We start from the raw sequence: 23,434 nt of genomic DNA, 5'->3' as shown, positions 1-23,434 counted from the left end.
TACGGCCGGCGAGATCACAAGCCTCCTATGTCACCGCGCGTCATTGTGATGGAATGCAGCGGCGTGCAGTGATGACAGCGTGGTGCGGGCCACATTGCAAGGCCTGGCGGGCCGGATTTGGCCCGCGGGCCTTGTGTTTGACACATGTGCTCTATAGGCTCACTTCACCCGAGCACAGTAGACTTCTTGGGCAGAGTCTCACATTTCATTCTGGAGGAGATTTGTCAGTTGGCTTCGTGGTCATCCATAGATACTTTTCTTAGCATTATAGAGTGAATGACTTCCGGCGGAAGCATGGGGCTGTGAGGTTGGGTGCTTTACAGCTCTGATACGCCCGCCGCAGCTTTTTAAACTAATTGGCACATTTACCCAGACACTGCTCCCCCTGGCTGTGGGATCGCCGCGATCGGACCTTGAGCCGATTTTTCCTGCGGGTGACGGAGGGATGGCCGCTAAGACGCCGGCGAAGAGCTGCGAGCGAGGGAAGCCGCTGGACACCAAGATGGCGGCGCCCGTGGCTCCTTCCTCGCCGGAGTCCCCCACCTCGCTTTGGATTGCAGAGGTGTCGGCGGAGGTGCAGGCCGCACTGGAGGGCACGCTCGGCGCCAAACTGCAGCGGATCCTAGACAAATTGGACTCGATGGACCAACGTTTTGCTGCCCTCACCTCCGAGATCTGGGATACCCAGCAGAGGGTCAGCAATGCAGAGGATTCGGTTCTCCGGCTGACTCAGGAGCAGGGGGTGCAGGCTTCCTCTCTGGCAGCGCTGAAGGCCAAGGTGGAGTACCTTGAAAACTGGTCCCGCCGGAACAACTTGAGGTTCGTCGGCCTGCAGGAGTCTATTGCGGAGAGCGACCTGGGGGACGTCTTGGAGCACTGGCTGACGGAGTCCCTGGCTTTCCCGCAAAAATTGGGTCCCCTGCATATCGAACAAGCTCATCGTTTGGGACGGCGAAGAGACGGCGCAGACCGTCCGCGGGTGGTGATCTGCAGGATTTTGAATTACCGGCACAAGATGGAGGTGCTTCGAGCTTTGAGGCAAGGGAAGAAGCTGCAATATAACAACATCTCCATCCTCTGTTTTCAAGACTACTCTGCGGAGGTTTCCCAAGCTCGTCGCAAGTTTTCTCCTCTTTGCTCTGCACTGGTTCGCCGCCATGTTCCTTTTTCTTTGCAATACCCGGCATGCTTGCGGGTGATATTCTCTGGCTCAGCTCACCATTTTGACTCTCCTGAGGCCGCTCAGAGATTTGTTGATGAACATCTTCCTGCTGCTTCCTCCTAGCATTTGAAGACCCTGCTGCTGCATTGCTGGAGATCCTTTTGAGCTCTGGCCTTTGGGCCTGGGGCTTACGGGGACGCCTCCGTGGACCTACTTCTCTGCCTCCCTTTGGACTTCTGTTGGACTTGCTATGGCCTCTTTAGGGGCGTGAGTTCCGGGTTGTTGGGGTGCTTTTGATATCTCCTGGAGTGGAAGGATGGGAGTGCGTGAGTGGTTTTGGTTGTTTGTTGATTGGGGGCTCGTTTGGTTTAGGAGTGCTGGTGGGTGGGTGTGGCTAGGCCGGGTGTTGAGAGTCGGGGGGGGGGGGTTGGTGTCTGGATATCCTGCTGATCCTGTGGTGGGCGTATCTTGCTTTCAGGAAGTGGCAACCGTTGTGTTGTGGTGTGTCTGGTGGGTAGGGGGAAGTGGGGTGGTTGGGGAGGGTGTTGTTTTTCTGGGAGGGGGAGGGGTGGGTTTTTGGGGGGTGGGGTCATTCCTAGGTTCAGACCGGTGGGGGTAAGGAGGGCTTCTTGGTGGTTGATATGGCTGGGGGGGTGGTGGCTGGGACACTCCTCTGGTTCTACTCAAAGGGTTCTATTGTACTTGCTATGTTCTCTCTACCTTGTTTTTCCTGGAACATAAACTGATTTCCTGGAATGTGGGGGGGTATTCATTCCCCAATTAAACGCTTTAAAATTTTACAGCAGCTTAACCAGAGACGAGCTTCCTTGGCTTTTCTACAGGAAACCCGGTTAACCTCTGTGGAACATGCTAAGCTCTGTACATGGTGGGTGGGTGACCATCTGGAGGCTCCGGCTCTGGGGGGGAAGGGAGGTGTTGTGATCCTCTTTCGTAAGGGCCTTCCGCTGCAGACTCATAGGGTTCTCAAGGATCCTGAGGGCCGTTATTTGATCGCTTCGGTTACTCTTAACAATAAACCCCTGCTTTTATGGAACCTTTACGCTCCTAATAATCCCTCCGCCAAATTTTTTAGGAAGCTGCGTTCTCTTTTGTTACAATTTGGTAATATCCCTTTGTTGCTTGGGAGAGATTTTAATGAGGTTCCGGACCCGCGGCTGGACCGCTCTTCCTCGGCGGGAAGGGAGGCCCACAAGACTTGTACGGGGGCACAGCTTTTGGCTTCTTCACTTGATTTGTTGGATGTTTGGCGGGTTTTGCACCCAGTGGAACGGGATTATTCCCACCTTTCTAGGGCCCATGGTACACTTTCTAGGATCGATCTGGTTCTCTTGTCCAGGTAGTTGCTTCCGGTGGTTCAGGACGCAATGCTTGGCCCCATTGAGATATCCGATCACGCGTGGGTGAGCCTGGACTGGCAGTGTGGGCCCTCTAGAGGGGGTGGTGCCCGGTGGATATTCCCTTGTCATTTGTATCGGAATGCTCGTTTTCATGATTTTCTGTCGCGTAAGTGGGGGGATTTTCAACATACCAATCTGGAACATAGAGACGGATCCCATTCTTTATTGGGAAACGGCAAAGGCCGTATTGCGCGGGGAGATCTTGGAATTTGCGGCCCACAAAACTAAACTGCGGCACCGGGCGGTATTGGCGCTGGAGCGTCGGGTTTTGTGTTTGTGGAAACGATATGCTGGTAGTGGCTCTTTGGGGCTCCGGACGCAGCTTTTAGAGGCTCAGCAGGAATTGAATGAGCTTTTGCACCGGGGAGCGATGCGCTCTCGGGATCACTTTAAATTCCAACTATTTCGGTTTGCTAATAAGAGTAGCCGGCTGTTGGCTCGGTTGGCCCGCTCTCATCGTGGGGCGTCCGGTGTGGAGGCGCTGAGAGACTCAAGGGGGGTTATCCATCATAAGCCTGAGGATATTAGCCGTGTTTTGCGCAATTTTTTTGCCGCTTTGTGGACTCAACGTACTTACCACCTCAGATCTCAGACGTCTTGTGAAGGTGTGCAATGGAACACCATTATTTAACTGTGTTCATCGTATTTCTATTTGGGTTCTGTGTTTCAGTGGAGGTTTTTGGCTGGGGTCATCAGGTTGTTTTCAGCATGGATCACGTTTATGTCTTTCGTTTAGCATGGTTGTGTATTCATGGGCGTGTTCTCGCCTATGAGTGTGATCGGTTGTTAGTGTGTGTATGTTTGGTTGGTTTGTGCATGACGTCACCTACAGATCCGTTTTAAGCGGCGTGCTCTTCCGCCCGGGCACCCCGCCCTCCAGCCGACCTCTTTGTTTGTGTTCCGTCGGGGGTCAGGTTCCTGAAGAAGGGCTCCTCCCGAAACCAGCACGGTCGAACCTCTTCTCCTGGCGCGGTTTTTTGCGTTTATCAGTTTGTGAGATAGTTTCAGATAAGTATTGTGTTCATTTGATTTTTGCATGGTGATTTCTGATTTTGTTGTGATGATTCGCCTGACCCAGACCTCCTTGATGGTAAGATCTATTTGGATAGTTTGGATTTGCCCCGCCTATCGATCAGTGACTCGGATATGTTGGACTGTCCTTTTACAGCTGAGGAGGTGGAGAATGTGATTCATGCGTGCCCGTTGGGCAAGGCACCGGGACCCGATGGTTTTTGGGGGGAGTTTTATAAGTTGCTCACTTCCGAGATTGCCCCGGTTTTGTCAGAGATTTTTAATTTGAGCGTTGCTAAAGGTTTTTTGCCCCGTTATTTGAATCTTGCGCAGATTATCGTTCTTCCCAAGCCGGATCGGGATCCGGTGTTGCCAGAATCCTATCGACCCATTTCCCTGCTGAATTTTGAAACGAAATTGATGGCTAAAGTGCTGGCTAATCGTTTGGCCCGGGTGCTGCCTTCTCTGGTGTCTGACCAGCAGGTGGGCTTTGTACGTGCTCGCCCGGTGTCCAAAAACATTCGCCGTATTCTGTTGGCTTTGGAGAAAGCTGGCGTGGAGGGCACCCCCGCCCTACTTATTAGTTTTGATGCTGAAAAGGCCTTTGACCGAGTGGGGTGGGGGTTCTTCTTTGCTGTGCTTCGTGCGTACGGGTTTGGCCCTTTCTTTTTCAATGCTCTCCAAGCGCTGTATGGTGATCCGGCGGCACAGATCTTAGTGAACGGGGGCCTTTCGGCCCCCTTTCCAATTCGGAGGGGTACCCGCCAGGGCTGCCCTTTATCGCCCTTGCTTTTTGCTCTTTATTTGGATCCGTTGATTCGGGAGCTGCAATCTAATGTGGACATCTGTGGCCTTCAATTGGGTGCTACTCATTTTAAGGTGGCAGCTTTTGCTGATGATCTTTTGGTCTTTTTGTCTGATCCACACCGCTCCTTGTCTACTCTCGTGGAGAGTGTTCGGGAATTCGGGGACTTTTCGGGGTTTGCATTGAATCTGACTAAATCTGAGGCATTGGCCTCTTCGGCGGGGCTCCGGGAGTCTTGGGGAGGGACCTTTCCATTGAAATGGGCTGATTCTTCTTTTCGCTATTTGGGAATCCGGCTTTCTATGGATGTGCGGGAACTTTATAGGTTGAACGTTACGCGTCTCTTGTCTTCTATGGGATCGGTGCTGGCTGCTTGGCGTGACTTGCCGCTCTCCTTGATGGGAAGAGTTCATCTCTTTCGGATGGTGCTCTTTCCTAGATGGTTGTATGTCCTGCAGACGCTCCCCTTGTGTCTTTTGCAGCGGGACGTACGGACTTTCTACTCTTTGCTCTCGCGGTTCTGTTGGGGAGGCCGGAAGCCTAAGTTGCGGTGGCGCTTAATGGTGGGCTCGTGGGACCGGGGAGGCTTTGGGGTGCCGAATCTCAGGTTCTATAACTGGGCTTGTCTCTTGCGGCATATTCGAGATTGGGCTTTGGGTACCGCTCTCTATACGGACATTTCCTTCGAGCGTGATTATTTCTATCCTGCTCACCTCTTGTCTCTCCTGCACGCTCGGTTGGTGGAGGTGCCTGCTCCTGGTAGACGTAGTGTCTTGTTTCGCCCTCTTTGGGAGGTGTGGCGGTGGATTCTTCCCATGTGGCATCAGGACCCTCGGGTTAGTGTGTTGTTGCCCCTGGCCGGTAATCTTTCTTTTCCTCCGGGGTTGGTGCCTTCAGTTTTTGGCAGATGGCGAGCTAAGGGCTGCGAATTCCTCTTTCAGGTTTTGCGGAATGACGGGGAGCTGCAGTCCTGCACTGATTTGTAGCATGGGGGGTCTTCCCTCTCTTGGTCTTGCTTACGCGCATTGTCAGCTGCGGCACTATGTGAACTCTCTTCCTAGGGATTCCCTCTCATTGTCCTTTGGGATGCAGTTTAGAGCTTTTTTGGAGGGGGGGGGAGGATCCGGAATCTCAGATTTCAGTTTCTTTTTTTCAGAGGGGGTTTGCAGCCCTGGATCCTCCTCATGATTTTTCCTCGGTTTTGGAGGCTTGGCGGAGGGATGTGGGGAGGGAGCTTGGGGCGGATTGGTTGCTCCATGCTATACGCCGGATTCCGGCCTTAGTATTTAATGCGGAGCTGCGAGAGTGCCATTACAGGTCCTTGTTGCGGGCCTATACCTCCCAGAGTCAGGCCTTCTATATGGATTGTGTGGATACCCAGCTTTGTTTCACCTGTAACACTGAAGTGAACTCTTATTTTCATGGCTTTTGGAGTTGTGAGAGTATACAGAGTTTTTGGGGGGGATCTGGCCTCCTTCCTGCAGGATCTTCTTCGGGTTCCTGTTCCTCTTTCTGTCTTCCACATGTTGTTTGCTCACTTCCCTGCATTTTCTGTTTTTTCTTCTGCTGAAAAGTTGTTCTTGAGCAAGTGTTATATTTTAGGGAAGAAGTGTATCTTGAACCATTGGTTGGCCGATGTTCCTCCCTCCTTCTGGTATTGGAGAAACAAACTACATGAGCTGATGTGCTGGGAGGCCCGGCTGGCTTGTTCTTCTCGTCGTAAGAGTAGTGATTTTATTCACACTTGGTTTCCCTATTTGGACAGTTTGCCGCCGCGGAGTCGTAGTCGAATTGTGAATGGATTGCAACTGTATTCTGCTCCACCTGTCTGACCTGGGATTTTTTTTTCTGTTGGGGTAGGGGGGATGAGGGGTTTGGGGGGAGGGGGGTATGGGTCTGTTGGGGGGTGTTTGGGTCTCTTCGTTCCCTGAGAGGACATCAGAGTCCAGTCCTCTTTGGGGGGGAGGTGGCCCTCCTTTGACTGTTATTGCAAATGTTACAATCCTTCTCTGTATTCTGTGGTTGTGAGTTGTTATTCTATTTACCAATAAAAAAGGTTTCATAATAATAATAATAGAGTGAATATTGCATTGTGGGCTGAGGTGTCATTTGGGGCTTCAGTTCTTTCTGTGGTGCTGTCTTAGTCCCACTCTACTTAAGGACTGCTTTGCTACATCCCATAAGTCTCTCTGGATTTGTCTGCTGATATGACAAGGAAGGATAAATGTTTAACCTGATTTTAATTTTCTTTCATTTAGTCACAGCAGATGAATCCAGGGTCTCTCTCAGATAAGGGTGTTCTCATTCTGTCTCTGTTTAGGTTGTTGCTCATTCAAGAATATGGAATGTTTTTTTAGTGCGCATCTTGTTGTACTTTGCATTTTGTTTATGTGAGGAAGGAGAAATGTTTCATTACTTACGCCTTCTGCTTTCTTACAAGAAATACCGATTGCCCAGGGAGTTTAATCAATGCTCTCTATCTCCACCTGCTGGTAGAGGGTCACAACCCACAAATCACTGGATCCTTCTGCTGTGTAAAGCAGTGTTCTTCAACCTTTTTACACCTATGGACTGGCGGAAATAAAATAATTTTCATGGACCGGCAAACTACTAAGACTGAAATTAAAAAACCAATCTCCTCCCCATCCCCGCGAGCTCGGTCCCGCAAACCATATGATCCCATCCACACAAGCCTCATATAGTTATGATTTTATATTGAACGTATTTTATTAAAGTACAAAAAGAAACAATATTCTGTACAATTGCCATTTTAGAAATACAAATGATACAGGCAAGGATCAACAAAACCCCTGTCTCCCTTCCCCTTCACATTTTTTTTAAACTCTTTATTAAATTTTCAATGATAATACAAAGTGCATAAAATTATGCATACATTAATAATCAAAATCAGCACTTACAATCCATCAGTAACGATACAAAATGAATTAACCCCCCTCCCTTCCAGTACATTCAATTGAGAATAAAACAAAAGAGATAACCCGCTCCCACCCTTCCCTGGATGTGAGTATAGATCTGAAGGAAATTAAAGGTAAAAGACAACTCTACTGGAGTAACAAAAGTCGTTAATGGACCCCAAACTAATCTGAATAAATTATTATGCCACAACCTATCGGCGTTCATTTTCTCATACTTGTAACAGGAACATAAATTCGCCCACCAAAAGGTAAAACTAAGCTGATCCCAATTTTTCCAATTGTGAGTAACCATTTGCATGGCAATCCCGGTCATAATAATGAAAAGCCGGCATTTATACTAGTCCAGTGGGGGTTTAGTATGCAATAGTGTCCCACAGATGATTACATCATAGGTTAATGGAATTGATGATTCCAGTATGTTATTAATATCCCCTTCACATATATCCCCTCTACTATCAAGAAAACTGAATAAGCCAAATTATTACAGAATGGTAAACAAATATCATGCTAACAGAATACCGCAGTCACACATGACAGGAATAGTGTTAGGGACGTGCAACTAGGGCAACTGCCCCCTGGTCAGAGAGATCCCTAAGCTAGCTGAAAGCTAAAGAAGCACTGCCTGGGCTTTGCAGTCCCCAGTTATCTTGAGCACCAGCTCTAGCAGGATACATATTTCAAATCTGATATATTCTAATCACAAGATAGAAATAAAATTATTTTTTTCTACCTTTTGTCATCTCTGGTTTCTGCTTTCATCATCTTTTCACTCTCTTCCATCCAGCGTCTGCCCCTTCCATCCACTGTCTGCCCCCTCCCCCTTCCATATGGTATCTGCCTTCTTTTTATGCCCCTCTTCCCTTTCCATCCAGCCTGTGCCCCCTCTCTCCTTTTTACATGATTCATTCTGCTCTCTTCATTTTTATCTCTCCTATACCAGATCTAGCATCTTTGTCCCTCGCCTTATTTCTCGGCTGACCTCCTTCCCAGCATCAGTCTCTCTCTACTTTCTCATTCCTCTGTCTCTTCCCTTTCCCTCATCTGATCTCTCCATTCCATCCTGACTCCTTCCCCTCCTCTAATCTCCCTGCCAGCTGTTTCCGTCCTATTTTCCTTCCTCCCCTGTTCAGCAGAACCCCCTTCTCCCTTTCCTCCTCCCCTTATCTAACAGTAACTCTCTTCTCTTTCCCTCCTCCCCTGTCCAGGAGTACCCCTTCTTCCTTCCCTTCCCTCCTTCCCTGTCCAGCAAATGTTTCCTCTCTTTAGTCTAGTGGCAGCTCTGTGTGCTTTTAACTTCGGCTAGGCCGGGCCCACATTGCATCATCGAAGCGGGCCGGCCTAGCAAAGGCCCCGAGGCTGCCTCATGAAACCGCGGCTAAACTACTGATTAGGGGCAGCTATGTGCCGAAGTTAAAAGTACACAGAGCTGCCGCTGCTGGTCTGGGGGTGTGGAGACAAGATAAAGGCAGGAGTCCCGGTATACTTGACGGCAACAGGAAGTTGCAAGTCAGCTGATGCCGGCACCGGAGCCTCTCTTCCTGCCTAGTGTGCAGTTTGTGGAGGGGACCTGAATCCTTCATGGACTGGCAAGAAATTTTTGCGGTCCGGTACCAGTCCACGGACCAGCGGTTGAAAAACACTGAGGTATATTTCTTCACTTAAAAAGCTCTATAGTATTACTGTATTTAAGTAGGTATGTGATTTTGCTTTGCTTTTTCTCTTCTGATTCTTTTTGTCTTTCTACTTTTATGATTTGTAAAATTATTTATCCCAGGACAAGCAGGCAGCTATTCTCACTTATGGGTGTCGTCATCGACGGAGTCCGGATGCGGACACCTCACAAGCAGACTTGCTTTAAGAAACTAGAAGTTTTGAGTCGGCTGCACCGCGCAAGCGCGAGTGCCTTCCCACCCAGCGTAGGGCACGTCTCCTCAGTTCTCAGTTTTCCGCGGAGCTGAGAAGTCTGTCTTTGACTCTCTGCGTTAACTTCGTTACTTCGTGCCTTCTCTGAACCGCGGTTTGTACTTTTTTCCTCACGAATCGCTGTTCTTTTATTTCTTTCATTTTTAGTTTAAAAAAATTTTTCATCTTCCGTCCGTTTGCCGGGACAGGCCGTTCGGCCTCAGCCCGTGGGCTTTGATCTTGCGGCGGCTATCTTTCCTTCTATGTCCCGGCCTGTCACGGGCTTAAAGAGGTGTAGCAAGTGCCAGTGTACGATTTCTCTTACGGACCCACACTGTCGGTGCCTCAAGTGCCTTGGGCCGAAACATCAACCACAGTCGTGCCTGCGCTGTGCTATGCTGCAACCTCGAGCCTTCAACCGTCGTTGTATTTTGGTGGATCAGCTCTTCGGGATGGATTCTTCCTCTGATCCCTCAACTTTGAAGGCGACCTCGGCCTCGACTTCGACCGAGGCCCCTCCTGCTTCGACGACTTCCACCTCCAACCTCATCAGACTTTCATCGTTTGCAGCAGCTCTCTCTTCGATGACATCTGCTGTATCTTCCCCTATTTCCTCAGGTCAGATAGCTCAGCAGCCACTTCAACCGGTAGTGATTAAAGTGTCTAAAACTTCCAAGTCAAAGCACAGTCACACTATCTCGGTGGAACCTCCAGCCAGAGCAGGTGGTCCGGTTTCAGACGCGGATCCACCTTGCCGGCTTCCTTCCAGACCATGTTGGAGAAGCAATTCATTCAGTTCCTTACTAATAAGGGACCGAAGCTTCTTCCTCTCATCCAGCCTAGGCATTCAGACTCCCGCGAGGTCGAGCCACTTCCTTTGCCTCAGTCTGAGCTTCCACACTCTTTGCAGGGAGCAGAGTCTCTGCGAGTGTTTGGTCTGGCATCAAAGCACGTAAAGCAAGGAGCAGAATCTTTGCAAGTGCCTCGGCAGGAATCCTCACACCCTATACAAGGAGCAGAGTCTTTGGGAGTGCATCGATGTTCCTCCACCAAGCCTCCGGAGCTTCGATCTACAGCGTCCAGTCCTATCCATTCTTTGATAGCATCGGCTGCTTCTGTCTCCGAGGCGAAGTCTCCTCGATCTGCTTCCAGGCACAGTTCTCATCGACAATCGAGGCCTTCATCGAGGCATACTTCCAGGCATGATTCTTCTTTTAAAGAACGACCTTCTTCAACTAAGCCTCAATCTCTTCTTCCTTCGACACCGACTCCTTGATTGAGGTCTCCAATGCCGAACCTCGAGGAAGCAGCGGTTTAGATTGCCTCGTCTTAAGTCTCTATATTCTTTTGATATCTTTTTTTCATGCCGAAGCGCCATCTTCGACCCAGGCTGCCTCGACGTCCTCGAGTCCTTCTCGAGGCAAAGCATTGGCGGATCAGCTATCTTTCTCATCTTTTCTTCGTCAGATGGCTGTGGACTTGGATGTTCAATTGGATACCGGCTCCAAATAATCTAAGGAGTATCTCAGTCATGCTCTTCCTCAACCTCCGGCAGAGTCACTTAAGCTTCCTCTTCATAAGCTTTTGAATCAGACTTTTGGTCGATGTCTGGAGACACCTTATACCATACCAGCTGTTCCAGGAAAATTAGACTCTAGGTATAAAACTGTGCATCGCAAAGGGTTTGACAATTCACAGTTATCTCCAGTGCTGTGGAGTCGGAGTCGGAGGAAATTTTGGGTACCTGGAGTCGGAGTTGCCAAACAATGCACCGACTCTGACTAAATTTAGATTGAAATTTAAAAAAAGCAAGTTTAAATGTCCCAATTCACAAAAAGTTATAATTAATGACTTCTCTACTGTAAGAATAAAGACCAATGCATGCACTGCCTCACGTAACCGCAAAACGAACACGTGCTTCACTATATGGCTCGCAATGCACAATTCGGAGCACCAATACTTATAAATGTATTCTCCCTTGTTGTTGTTTACAACTTATTTCCAACGTTCAACAAGTTTTCAATACCTCGTTGGTAGAAATCACCTGGTGTAGACTCGAAAAATTCATCCAACCAAGCTCTCCCACCATATGCACAACATTTTTTTACGCATGCGGTAAAGAAATCGTTCCTTGTGTCTATGAGTTGAACGGTGACGAGCAAGCAAACCAGCGGAGATTGTGACTCGTTGATTTTTGTTGTCGTCACTTAAAGCAGTAGTTTCTGTGGTAATGACATGTATGTTGCCTTTCTTTCCTTCAAGGAATGTACAAAAAACTGAGGAGTTGGAGTCGGAACATTTATCTACCAACTCCACAGCCCTGGTTATCTCATTAATCCCTGCTTCTCGAGTCCTCCTTGAAGAGGTCCCATCCTTCCAAGGTTTATGCCATCCGTTCCTCCTGGAAGGGAAGGAAAAACTGGACAAATTCGGACGTCACATCTATCAAAATGCTATGATGTCCTCTAAAGTCCTCAATTATAATTTCCGTTTTATTACTTATTTTGAGTTCCTCATTTCTCTATTACCAAAGATCTTGACTTATTTGGATACTCAAAAGCACTTTGAATTTCAACAAGTCTTTTGCTTCTTTATTTCAACTCCGATTGCATCTCCTCCAGTCATCTTATGATGCCTTCGAGTTGTCTGCCCGAGCAGCTGCTTGCTCTGTAGCTATACGTTGTCTTGCCTGGCTTTGTACCATTGACATGGACCCTAATCTTCAAGACCGCTTAGTTAATATTCCTTGTGAAGGCAATGACTTCTTTGATGAATCTGTCGAGGCAGCCACCAAGAAATTGTCTGACCATGAAAAATCCTTTGCTTCTATTGTCAGACCTAAGCCAAAGCCAGCTCCTGCCAAACTTGCACGCCCTGTTCAGAACGGCTCCTTACACTCACCCTCCTCTTAAAAAAACAGCAGCCTCCAAAGCAACAAAATCCTCAACCTTCTGCTGCACCTAAGGCTACTCAGCTTTTTTGACTGTTTACAACTGAGCATAACCTCCACCGTTCTGACTCTGCCTTCTTTTCCCCCTATAGGAGGTCGTCTCCATCTTTTTTTACCATTGATGGACGACAATTACATCCGACCTCTGGGTACTTACCATCATCAGGGAAGGATACTCTCTTCATTTCACTCAGGTTTCTCCAGACCTTCCTCCAAGAGAGTATCCTTCCAATCCTTCCCAGACCACCCTTCTTCTTTAGGAAGCTCAAGCTCTGCTTCGTCTCTATGCCATCGAACCAGTTCCTCTGTAACAGCAGAACAAGGGGTTTTACTCCCGTTACTTCCTTGTTCCGAAGAAGAGGGGCGATCTGAGACCCATCCTGGATCTCAGGGCTCTCAAACAAATTTTTGGTCAAAGAAAAATTTTGAATGTTGTCCCTGGCATCCCTTTATCCCCTTCTCTAGCAGAACGACTGGTTATGCTCTCTGGATCTCAAGGAGACCTACACTCATATTCCCATTCATCCGGCCTCCCGTCAATATCTCAGATTTCGGGTGGGGAATCTGCATTATCAATACAGAGTGCTGCCTTTCGGCCTGGCTTCATCTCCCAGAGTGTTCACCAAGTGCCTGGTAGTGGTAGCAGCAGCTCTAAGGAACCATGGTCTTCAGATATTTCCCTACCTTGACGACTGGCTCATCAAAGATTCAACATCTCAAGGGGTTATTGTAGCGACCCAACGGACTACCTGGTTCCTACAAAGTTTGGGATTCAGCAAAGAGGGGCCACTCTAACGCTGTCCTCTAGTGCCAAGACACTTGAGAAGGAGCACGCCAGGCTCTGAGGGAATTGTGCTTTCTTTCATCTCTCCTAACTGCTGCTCTTCCTGGGGATTCTATCAGCTGGTTCAACATAGCTTTCCCTGTCCCTATATAACCTGTATAGCTTGTATAGCCTGCTTATTTAACTTGTACAAACTGCATGTCCAGCATGTCGTAGATTGTTATAAACTGCACCTATAGCCTGTTACCGCATGTAAAACCACATGTATAGCCAATATACACCTGATCCTGACCCTGTTCTAAGTTCTCCTATAGGACACTATTCAGTTGCTAAGTGCCTGACCTTGTTCAAAGTTTCTTATTTGACACTATTCAGTTGCTAAGTGCCTGTCCTTGTCCACAGCTTCTTATAGGACACCATCCAGTTGCTAAGTGCTTTCAATGTTAAGGGACGAGCGCAATATTTAAGCCCTCTCCTTTACCTCTATACTAGTTCCATCAAGGTATGCTAAGTCTGTCTTGTCCTCTCTCTACCTAGTTGTCTAGATCCTCTTCTTGCTTAGATATCAAGTTGTCTACTTTCCCCCCCAAAAAAATAATATATATATATATATATATATATATATATATATTTTTTTTTTCACAACCCAAAAGCTCACCAACCTCTCACCATGAAGCCATCCTCGTGGCCCTTTCTCCTCCTACTTTGCTTTTCCCTCAACTCCACCCTCTGCGTAATACCTCCTTCTCCCGATCTTCTCAATTCCGCAAATACCAATAATATCTGCCCTGGCCTCAAAATCCCCACGCTGATTCGCACCAGACCACATCCTCCCAAGAAAACCCCCCGAAGAATCAACCATGCTTCTTTAAAGTCTGTTTCCCCTGCCAATCTCCCCAACCTTGCCTCTGACTCGCTCACCCCAGTCCCAATGCTTTATTGCAACACAAGATCCGCTTGCAACAAGATTCAAATTCTGAAGGACCTACTTGAAGATTCTGACCCTGGTTTCCTATGCATCACGGAATCATGGATTAAAAAAGATGACCTATTTACACAAAATGAACTCTGCTCCCGTGGCTACCAAGGTCTCTTTTCACCTAGATCTAACCGTAAAGGAGGTGGCCTGGCAATTCTCTACAAATCCTTTTTCGATGTTCAGCTCCTCGAAAGGGGTTGCCACACCTCACTAGAATACATGCTTGCTTCCGTCAACGATGAACTTCACCCTCACCCACTGGGCATCCTGCTCCTATACCGCCCACCTACCCCTTGGAACAACTCCTCCGAACTCGTCCTTGAGATTATAACAAACGCCTTCCTCAAGTTCCAAAGATTATTGATCATTGGAGACATCAATCTCCACCTAGACGACATCACCAGCAAGGATACGATTGAACTTATTAGCTTCCTCACCTCCCTTGGCCTCACCCCCCCTGCACCATCCCCAACCCACGAAAAGGGGCACACACTAGACCTCATTAGCTTCCTCGACCTTACCGCTCACAAGACATCAATTGATGACACTCGCTGGGAACATGTCCCCTGGTCTGACCACTTCCTAGGGGCTTTCTGTCTCCCCATCTTTATGTCGCACCTTGGGGCTCCACCCCGTACTTCCAACCCCATTACCTTCCGCACAAAAATCACAAGCGACCTGTTCTGGTCTAAATTTCACAATCTATTCTCCTCTGCCCCTAAGCCTGCAGATTCAGGTACTAATTGGCATAACTGGGTCGCTCTCTCCAAATCCACCTATCTTTCCCTCGCCCCCCTTTCCACTAAATCCATCTCCTATCCCCGCAAGGCCCCTTGGTTCCTCCCATATCACAGAGAGCTAAAACAGAAATGTTGAGCTCTGGAGCGCATATGGAAAAAATCAAAATGTCCTATAGACACAGTCCTGGAGAGTCAATATCAAGCTGTACAATACAGCACTAAAAAAAGCAAGAAAGAACTTCTATGGTGACAAAATCTCCAGGTCCAACAATCAAAGCAGTACTCTATTCAACATCTGGCGCTCCCTAACCTCCAAAAGAGAACCCACCTTGCTCCCCTCCTCTCACTCAGCCGATGTTCTAGCAAAATTCTTCAACGATAAGGTTTCTTCCTTGAGATGCTCTTTTCCCTCCTTCAGTCTTTTACAACTCCCTAGTGCCCACCGATTCCACAATGGTCTCCAACCCTATCTCAGCTGACAGATTCTGGACCACCTTTGAGCGCGTATCTGAATCCCTGGTCCTCAATCTCTGCCTCAAACTGAAATCTTGTAATTGCTCCTTGGACCCATTCCCCTCCTACCTATACGAGAACATTCCCGCTCAGGCTATTTCTTCTATCACCATTCTCATAAACTCCGCCCTTCAGTCGGGCCATTTCTCCCCAGAAATGGGTCATATCGCCTTGACCCTTCCATACCATCCAGCTATCGCCCAATTGCAAATATCCCTCTCCTAACCAAGATGCTAGAGTCCATCATTTCTTCCCAACTCTCATCATACTTAGAGAGATTCTCTATTCTTTTACCCTATCAATATGGCTTTCGTCCTAACTTCAGCACCGAATCCCTACTGTCTTCCCTGATTTCAAGGGTTCAACAACTTCACTCTCAAAACAAGTTTGCCGTCCTCCTACAATTTGACCTTTCCGCTGCTTTCGACGTTTTTCACCATGATATTCTTGTTTACCAACTCTCTGAGATAGGTATCAACTCCACAGTCCTAAATTCCTCCGCTCTCGTTCTTACATTGTTAACATGAATGGCACCTCATCCTCCCCCTGGAAACTGAATTGTGGAGTCCTGCAAGGCTCTCCACTATCCCCTATCCTTTTCAACATCTATATGTCCTCCCTAAAACTCCTCCACCTATCCCCCCTTGAAACAATTTACACTTATGCTGACGACATCCTCGTCCTCCTCGAGACCGATTCGAACCTCACCGACCTGTCTAAGAACATATACTCTTGTATAATGAACCAACAATCCTGGGCCCACACTTGTCAAATGAAATTGAATGAGTCCAAAACGACTTCTTTGGCTCGGTCCAAAACTAGGTCACCTACCCACCTCCATCACACTACCCTCTGACTCCTCTCTGCAGCTTGAGTTCTCAAGCAAGGTCTTGGGCATCATCATTGATTCCACATTGTCCTTCAATGACCACCTCCAATCCTTGGTAAAAAAATGCTTTTTCAGCCTTCACATGCTGAGGAAAGTTAGATCCTGCTTCCATCAAAAACATTTTACCCTCCTTGTCCAATCCATCATCCTCTCCAGATTGGACTATTGCAACTCTATCTACTTAAGCCTAACTAAGAAAAACCTCCGCAGACTCCAACGGATTCAGAATGCCGCAGCCAAGCTCATCTTCGCTAAAAGTAAATTTGACCATGTCTCCCCGCTCCTGGCCAAGCTCCACTGGCTTCCGATAATCGCCAGGGTCCACTATAAATGCGCCTGTTTAACTTTCAAAATCCTATATGGTATCTTCCCTCCCTTTATCCCTCTTTCTTGGAATTCCTCAAACCCTAATACCACCAGATCCTCCCACAAATTAAAACTATCTTTCCCCTCGCTAAAAGGCATTTCCCACACAGGAAAGCTTGGGACCTCCCTCCACTTCAAAATCACTGAGCTCTGGAACAACCTTACCTCCCTTCTTCGGAACTTGAGCTCTCTCCAAGTTTTTCGCAAACATCTGAAAACCTGGCTTTTCTCAAAAAATGTAAGTCTCCCTCCAACTTAGGAATCATGGAAACTTTTATATCTTGGCATCCCAAGTCCTCTAAATTTTCTTCACACTTCTAGCTCTAACCCTCTGTTGTAGTTCCTTCCTATTTCTCCTACTATAAACCGCGTCGAGCTCTACGAACGTGGAGATGATGCGGTATACAAACCTAAGGATTAGATTAGATTCAAAATCAACTTTCTTCCAAATCCCAACTTCAGCCCTCACAGAATCTACAATTCATTGGAGCTGTTCTGGACACTGTCCAACTCGGAGCATTCCTCCCACAACAACGTCTGGAAGCTCTTCTTCAACTCTTTTCACACAGTGTCTTCCCGGTCTTCCATCTCAGCGAGACACATGATGGTACTACTAGGTCACATGACCTCCACAGTACACGTGACTCCTTTTGCCAGACTTCACCTCAGAATTCCTCAGTGGACCCTGGCATCTCAATGGATGCAAGTTTGCGACCCACTTTCTCAACACATAACAGTCACTCCTTCATTGAAGCAGTCTCTCTGTTGGTGGATGCTCTCTTCCAATCTCTCCAGAGGTTTGCTTTTTCAAACGCCTCCCCATCAGAAGATCCTCACAACAGATTCTTTGACCAAGGCTTGGGGAGCTCATCTCGATGGTCTCCATACTCAAGGCCACTGGATCAGTACGGATTGTCAGTGTCATATCAATCTGTTGGAACTCAGAGCGATCCTCAAAGCTCTCGACACTTTTCAGCATCTTCTTCTTGACCAAGTAGTCCTCATTTGGATGGACAACCAAGTCGCCGTGTATTATGTCAACAAAAGGGAGGTACGGGCTCTGCCTCCCTTTGTCAAGAAGCTCTGAGGGTTTGGGACTGGGCAATACACCACAACACCTTCCTCAAAGCTGTCTACACTCAAGGGGTGAAGAATTGCTTGGCAGACAACTTGAGTCGTCTAATGCAACCTCACGAATGGGACTCTCCATTCCTCGCTTCTTCATCACATTTTTTCACAGTGGGGATAGACCTCTTCGCAGCTCCCCACAATTACAAGCTGCCTCAGTTCTGCTCCAGGATATACTCTCCTCATCGCCTCGAGGCAGATACTTTTCTTCTGGAATGGACGAATCTCTTCCTATATGCATTCCCTCCATTTTCTCTCATTCTCAAGACTCTGGTCAAATTGAAGAACAATCATGCCACCATGATTCTAATTGCTCCTCGGTGGCCGAGACAACCTTGGCTCTCCCTTCTACTTCAACTCAGCAGCAGGGAGCCATACATTCTACCAGTTTTTCCTTCTCTGCTTATACAGAGTCAGGGATCTCTGCTTCATCCCAACCTGCAGTCTCTACACCTGACAGCTTGGTACTTCTCAACATAACCCCTCTTCAGTTTTCTCAATCTGTAGGAGACGTTTTAGAAGCTTCTAGGAAGCCTACTACTCGACAATGCTATCACCAAAATTGGACTAGATTTTCTACATGGTGTTTTTCTCATCATAAGGAGCCTCAGCATTCTTCCTTATCTTCTGTTTTGGATTATCTTTTGCACTTATCCAATTCTGGCCTCAAGTCTACATCAATCAGAGTCCATCTCAGTGCAATTGTGGCTTTCCATCAGCCTGTTGAAGGGAAACCCCTCTGCTCATCTGGTGGTTTCCAGATTCATGAAAGGACTTTTCACTGTCAACCCTTCTCTCAAACCGCCTCCTGTGGTTTGGGACCTCAGTGTTGTTCTTGCTCAACAGATGAAGCCTCCATTTGAACCAGTTGACAAGGATCATCTGAAGTATTTCACTTGGAAAGTGGTGTTTTGTCATTGCCCTCACTTCTGCTCGACGAGTCAGTGAGCTGCAAGCTTTAGTTTCTGATCCACCTTTCACCATCATGACAAGGTGGTTCTTCGTACTCATCCGAAATTTCTCCCTAAAGTGGTATCAGAATTTCATCTCAACCAATCCATTGTTCTTCCAGTGTTCATTCCGAAACCTCATTCTCATCCTGGAGAAGTAGCTCTTTATACTCTGGACTGTAAACGTGCTTTGGCCTTCTATTTGGAACGCACCAAACCGCAAAGAACTGTTCCTCAACTTTTTGTCTCCTTCGATCCAAATAAGTTGGGACATCCTATTTCTAAACGTACCATCTCCAACTGGATGGCTGCTTGTATCATTCTGCTATGCCCAGGCTGGATTACCCCTATACAGTAGAGTCACAGCCCATAAAGTTAGAGCAATGGCAGCTTCAGTAGTTTTCCTCAGATCTACTCCTATTGAGGAAATTTGCAAGGCTGCTACTTGGTCCTCAGTTCATACCGTCACTTCTCACTATTGTCTGGATACTTTCTCCAGACGGGATGGACAGTTGGCCAAACAGTATTACAAAATTTATTCTCTTAAATTGCCAACACTCCAACCATCCCATTTTGGTTAGCTTGGAGGTCACCCATATGTGAGAATAGGCTGCCTGCTTGTCCTGGGATAAAGCACAGTTACTTACCGTAACAGATGTTATCCAGGGACAGCAGGCAGCTATTCTTACAACCCACCCACCTCCCCTGGTTGGCTTCTCTGCTAGCTATCTGAACTGAGGAGACGCGCCCTATGCTGGGCGGGAAGGCACTCGCACATGCGCGGTGCGGCCGACTCGAAACTTCTAGTTTCTTCAAGCAAGTCTGTTTGTGAGGTGTCAGCATCCGGGCTCCGTCGATGATGTCACCCATATGTGAGAATAGCTGCCTGCTGTCCCTGGATAACACCTGTTGCAGTAAGTAACTGTTCTTTAATGTGAATCATTTCAAGAAGTGGTATAGCAAGTTTTTAATAAATGTAAATATACAAACATGTGAAGAAGCTGACATCTCAGACATTTGGAGGGTATTGACGTGATGTTCATAGTCTTCCCTTTGTCTTTGACTTTTCCTTTATAGGGAAACTGAGGGAGTGCCCAGTACAGCAATTCGAGAAATCTCTCTTCTCAAGGAGCTCAATCATCCCAATATTGTGAAGTAAGTTTGTCTGAAGGCTATGTTTTGTGTAAAATACATGCTATAAACAAATGTACTATGCAAATACTAGAAAGCTGTGCAATTCTAGAGACTGTACCTTTAAAATGATATAAATAGTATGAAGTTGGTCCAGTGGGTAGCTATAAAATTAGTGGTCTCTGTCGTATGGGGACAGTCTTATAGTCCTCAATATGTATATTCTGGGGGAGAGGGGATATGTCAAGAGATATTTAAATCTTTGTGGCATTAATGTATAGGAGAAGTCTTTTTAAAATGAAGGAAAACTCTGGAACGAGAAGGCGTAGGACAGTGGTCTCAAACTCGTGGCCCAAGGGCCACATGCAGCCTTCCAGCTACTATTGTGAGGCCCTCGGTATGTTTATCATAATCACAAAAGTAAAAAACCAGTTTCTTGATCATGTCTCTTTAGCTATAAATGACAATATTATTATTAAGACTTAGCCAAAAGGAAATATTTACAAACTATAGTTTTACCTCATGCAAAATTGTCATTTCTTTAATAAGACATTAACTATTTTTTCTGAGGCCCTCCAAGTACCTACAAATCCAAAATGTGGCCCTGCAGAGGGTTTGAATTTGAGACCACTGGCGTAGGATGAAGTTGAGAGGTCATAGGCTCAGGAGTAATGTAAAAAAAACACTTCTTTACAGAAAGGATGGTAAATGTATGGAATAGCCTAATGGTGGAGGTGAGGGTTGTATCTGAATTGATGAAAGTATGGGACAACCATATGGGATTGCTTCGGGGGAGGAGGAGATGATAGATGTTGTGGATGGGCAGAATGGATGGTCATTTGGCCTTTTATCTGCTGTCATGTTTCTGTAATATAGTGATATCCTAATTTTTTCTGTCTTGCTCTCTTCTTAACCTTTTTCTGCCCATCCCACTCGCTTTGCTTCCTTTCCCCTCCCCCCCCCTTTAGTGTGCCTCTCTACTTTTGTTCCCCTCTTCACTTTTTTTTAAACCCAACTTGTGTTTATTTTTTGTTTCCTAGGTTGCTAGATGTTATTCACACAGAGAACAAACTCTACCTCGTCTTTGAATTTCTTCACCAGGATCTGAAGAAATTCATGGATGGAGCTTCTATTAGTGGAATTCCTTTACCTCTCATTAAGGTAAGTGTATGAGAGTTTTTCTCAACCAATTCCTGGAGACTCGCCACCCAGCTATTTTAGTTTTCAGAATAGCCATAATGAATATGCATCTCATAGCAATTATAGATAATCTCCTAGCCATTCTGTTTTTAGGATATGCCAAGAATAGCTTGATACTCATAGAATGTATAAAAAACCCTCTTCACTCCTCCTGAAAAACCAACTGAATTAGAGACTACAGAGTGGTTAAGTAACTGTCTAGGTCACATGAGATTTGTGGGATTGAAGTATGTTTGAGCCAGGCCTTATTTATGCACATTTATCAATAACCCAGCCATAATATGTTCAATGTGATATAAAATAAGCTGCTATATATAGTAGTAGTTAAAACCTATATTGTAAATAGATTTTGGTGAACAGTGGCAGTTGATGAAACAGACTACAGCAGCCTAAATGAAATAAGTGGAGGAGAGGAAAGGATTTTGGTGATGTGCTCAGAAAGGAAAGGACAGGCTTTGGTTCCTACCACCCACCCCTTAGCAGCTGCAGTTCTCTGGTAATGATTTGCTTTAGGCTACATTTGCTGGGGTAGGAGGGTAGTGGAAAGAGCCTAACACTAGAGGCACATGGGCAGCAGACGATGTTGAGATTGCATGCCAACCTGCCCCCCAGTAACCATAGCCTCAACCACTCTCTATTACCCATCTGACTCTAGCAGCTGGCTGTGGTTGCTGGAGGAAAGGATGTAGAAGCTAAGTTGTAGCTGCTGGAGGTTAGTGGGGATGTACCTGTTCACCTCCCCTTAGAAGCTGTAGGTTCAGCTTCTCTCTGCCATCCACCAATCTTCAGTCAAATATGGGAAAGGGGACCAGTTACAAACAATGTAACAGGAGTGATAAAATGCAAGTGTTGAACTGAAGGAAAATCACTCCGTGGACCTGTTCAAAGTATTATATGGATGATATAACAGAGTTCACAGGCTTGCTCAGAATCATGGAGGGGAAAACTGGGGCGAACCCCAGAGGAAAAACCACCTCACAGCCCAATCATCGCATGGACAAGTAAACCAGAGGTTATATCAATTCATATATGTTTTTACATTGTGAAAAAACTACGGTTTACTATAGCTTATAGTCAAAGAACTTAGGCAAACTTAGCTTGCAGCTTGCGAGTTCCGACATGCATGTTTCGGTCCTGCCTCAGGGAACACACAGGAAAAATCTTAAGAGAAACACTCATGCGATGGGAGATTCCGACAGAGGACTGTTGTCTCACATAGAGAAGCGCACAACGCGGATGCAGGGTCTTCAGGTCTTTCCATACCTGGATGACTGGCTCATCAAAGCGTCGTCTCAACAGGAGATTATCTCAGTTACATCCCTCCCAAACTCTACAGTTTATTGGAGCCGTACTGGACACTGTTCCTGCCTCAATCACGTCAGGACACGCTCATACACCTTTGCCAACAAGTGTCTTCCCTTTCATCAATCTCGGCAAGACAAATGATGGTTCTACTCGGTCACATGACTTCTACAGTTCACATGACTCCTTTTGCCAGACTTCACCTCAGAAATCCTCAGTGGACCCTGGCATCTCAGTGGCAGCAAGCTTGCGACCCACTCTCTCAACATATTACAGTAACTCCTTTGTTGAAACAGTCTCTCCACTGGTGGATGCTCTCTTCCAATCTTTCCAGAGATCCACACACCCCCTCATCAGAAGATTCTCACAACATATTCTTCAACCTACACTTGGGGGGGGGGGGCTCATTTCGATGGGCTCTGTACTCAATGCCATTGGTCCAGCACGGATCGTCAATGTCACATCAATCTGTTGGAACTCAGCGATCTTCAATGCTGTCAAAGCTTTTCAATATCTTCTTCACGACCACGTAGTCCTTGTTCGCACAGACAACCAAGTCGCCATGTATTATGTCAACAAGTACAGAGGCACAGGCTCTCTCCCTCTGTGTCAAGAAGCTCTAAAACTTTGGAATTGGGCAGTTCTTCACAACATCTTCCTCAGAGCTGTCTACATTCAAGGGCAGCAAAACTGTTTGGTGGACAAATTGAGTTGTCTTCTACAACCTCACGAATGGACACTCAATTCCTCGCCTCTACGTCAAGTGTTTGCTCAGTGGGAGGATATCTTCAGATAGACCTCTTTGCATCTCCTACAACAACAAGCTGCCTCAGTTCTACTCCAGGATATATTCTCCTCATCGCCTCGAGTCAGATGCTTTCCTTCTGGAATGGGCAAATCAGTTCCTCTATGCGTTCCCTCCATTCCCTCTGATTCTCAAGACTTTTGTCAAACTCAAGACGGAACATGCTACCATGATTCTGATAGCTCCTCGGTGGCCCAGACAACCGTGGTACTCCCTTCTACTTCAACTCAGCACCAGGGAGCCTCTATTTCTACCAGTATTTCCCTTTTTGCTTACACAAAGTCAAGGGTCTCTGCTCCATCCCAACCTGCAATCTCTACACTTAACAGCTTGGTATCTCTCAACCTAACTGCCACTCTACAGTTCTCTCAATCTGTACAGGACATTCTAGAGGCTTCCAGGAAGCCATCCACTAGACAGTGTTACACTCAGAAATGAACTAGATTTTCTACATGGTGTATTA

The 23,434-nt window shown here is 46.8% G+C and overlaps 1 protein-coding gene across 4 annotated transcripts in view; it reads left to right on the top strand.

The window, feature by feature from the left end:
• CDK2 (cyclin dependent kinase 2) overlaps window positions 1-23,434 on the top strand; it is a 161,634-nt gene that overhangs the window by 16,794 nt on the left and 121,406 nt on the right. For all 4 annotated transcript variants that reach the window (XM_033935571.1, XM_033935573.1, XM_033935570.1 and 1 more), the window contains exons 2-3: window positions 19,611-19,688; window positions 20,705-20,825. In XM_033935571.1, the coding sequence (XP_033791462.1) occupies window positions 19,611-19,688; window positions 20,705-20,825 (199 nt within the window). The remainder of the gene's footprint in view (window positions 1-19,610; window positions 19,689-20,704; window positions 20,826-23,434) is intronic.

This window comes from Geotrypetes seraphini, chromosome 3 (genome assembly GCF_902459505.1).
Source record: "Geotrypetes seraphini chromosome 3, aGeoSer1.1, whole genome shotgun sequence".
NCBI classification, from domain to species: domain Eukaryota; kingdom Metazoa; phylum Chordata; class Amphibia; order Gymnophiona; family Dermophiidae; genus Geotrypetes; species Geotrypetes seraphini.
The sequence above is the reverse complement of the archived record's forward strand: the minus strand, read 5'-3'. Positions and strand labels throughout refer to the sequence as shown.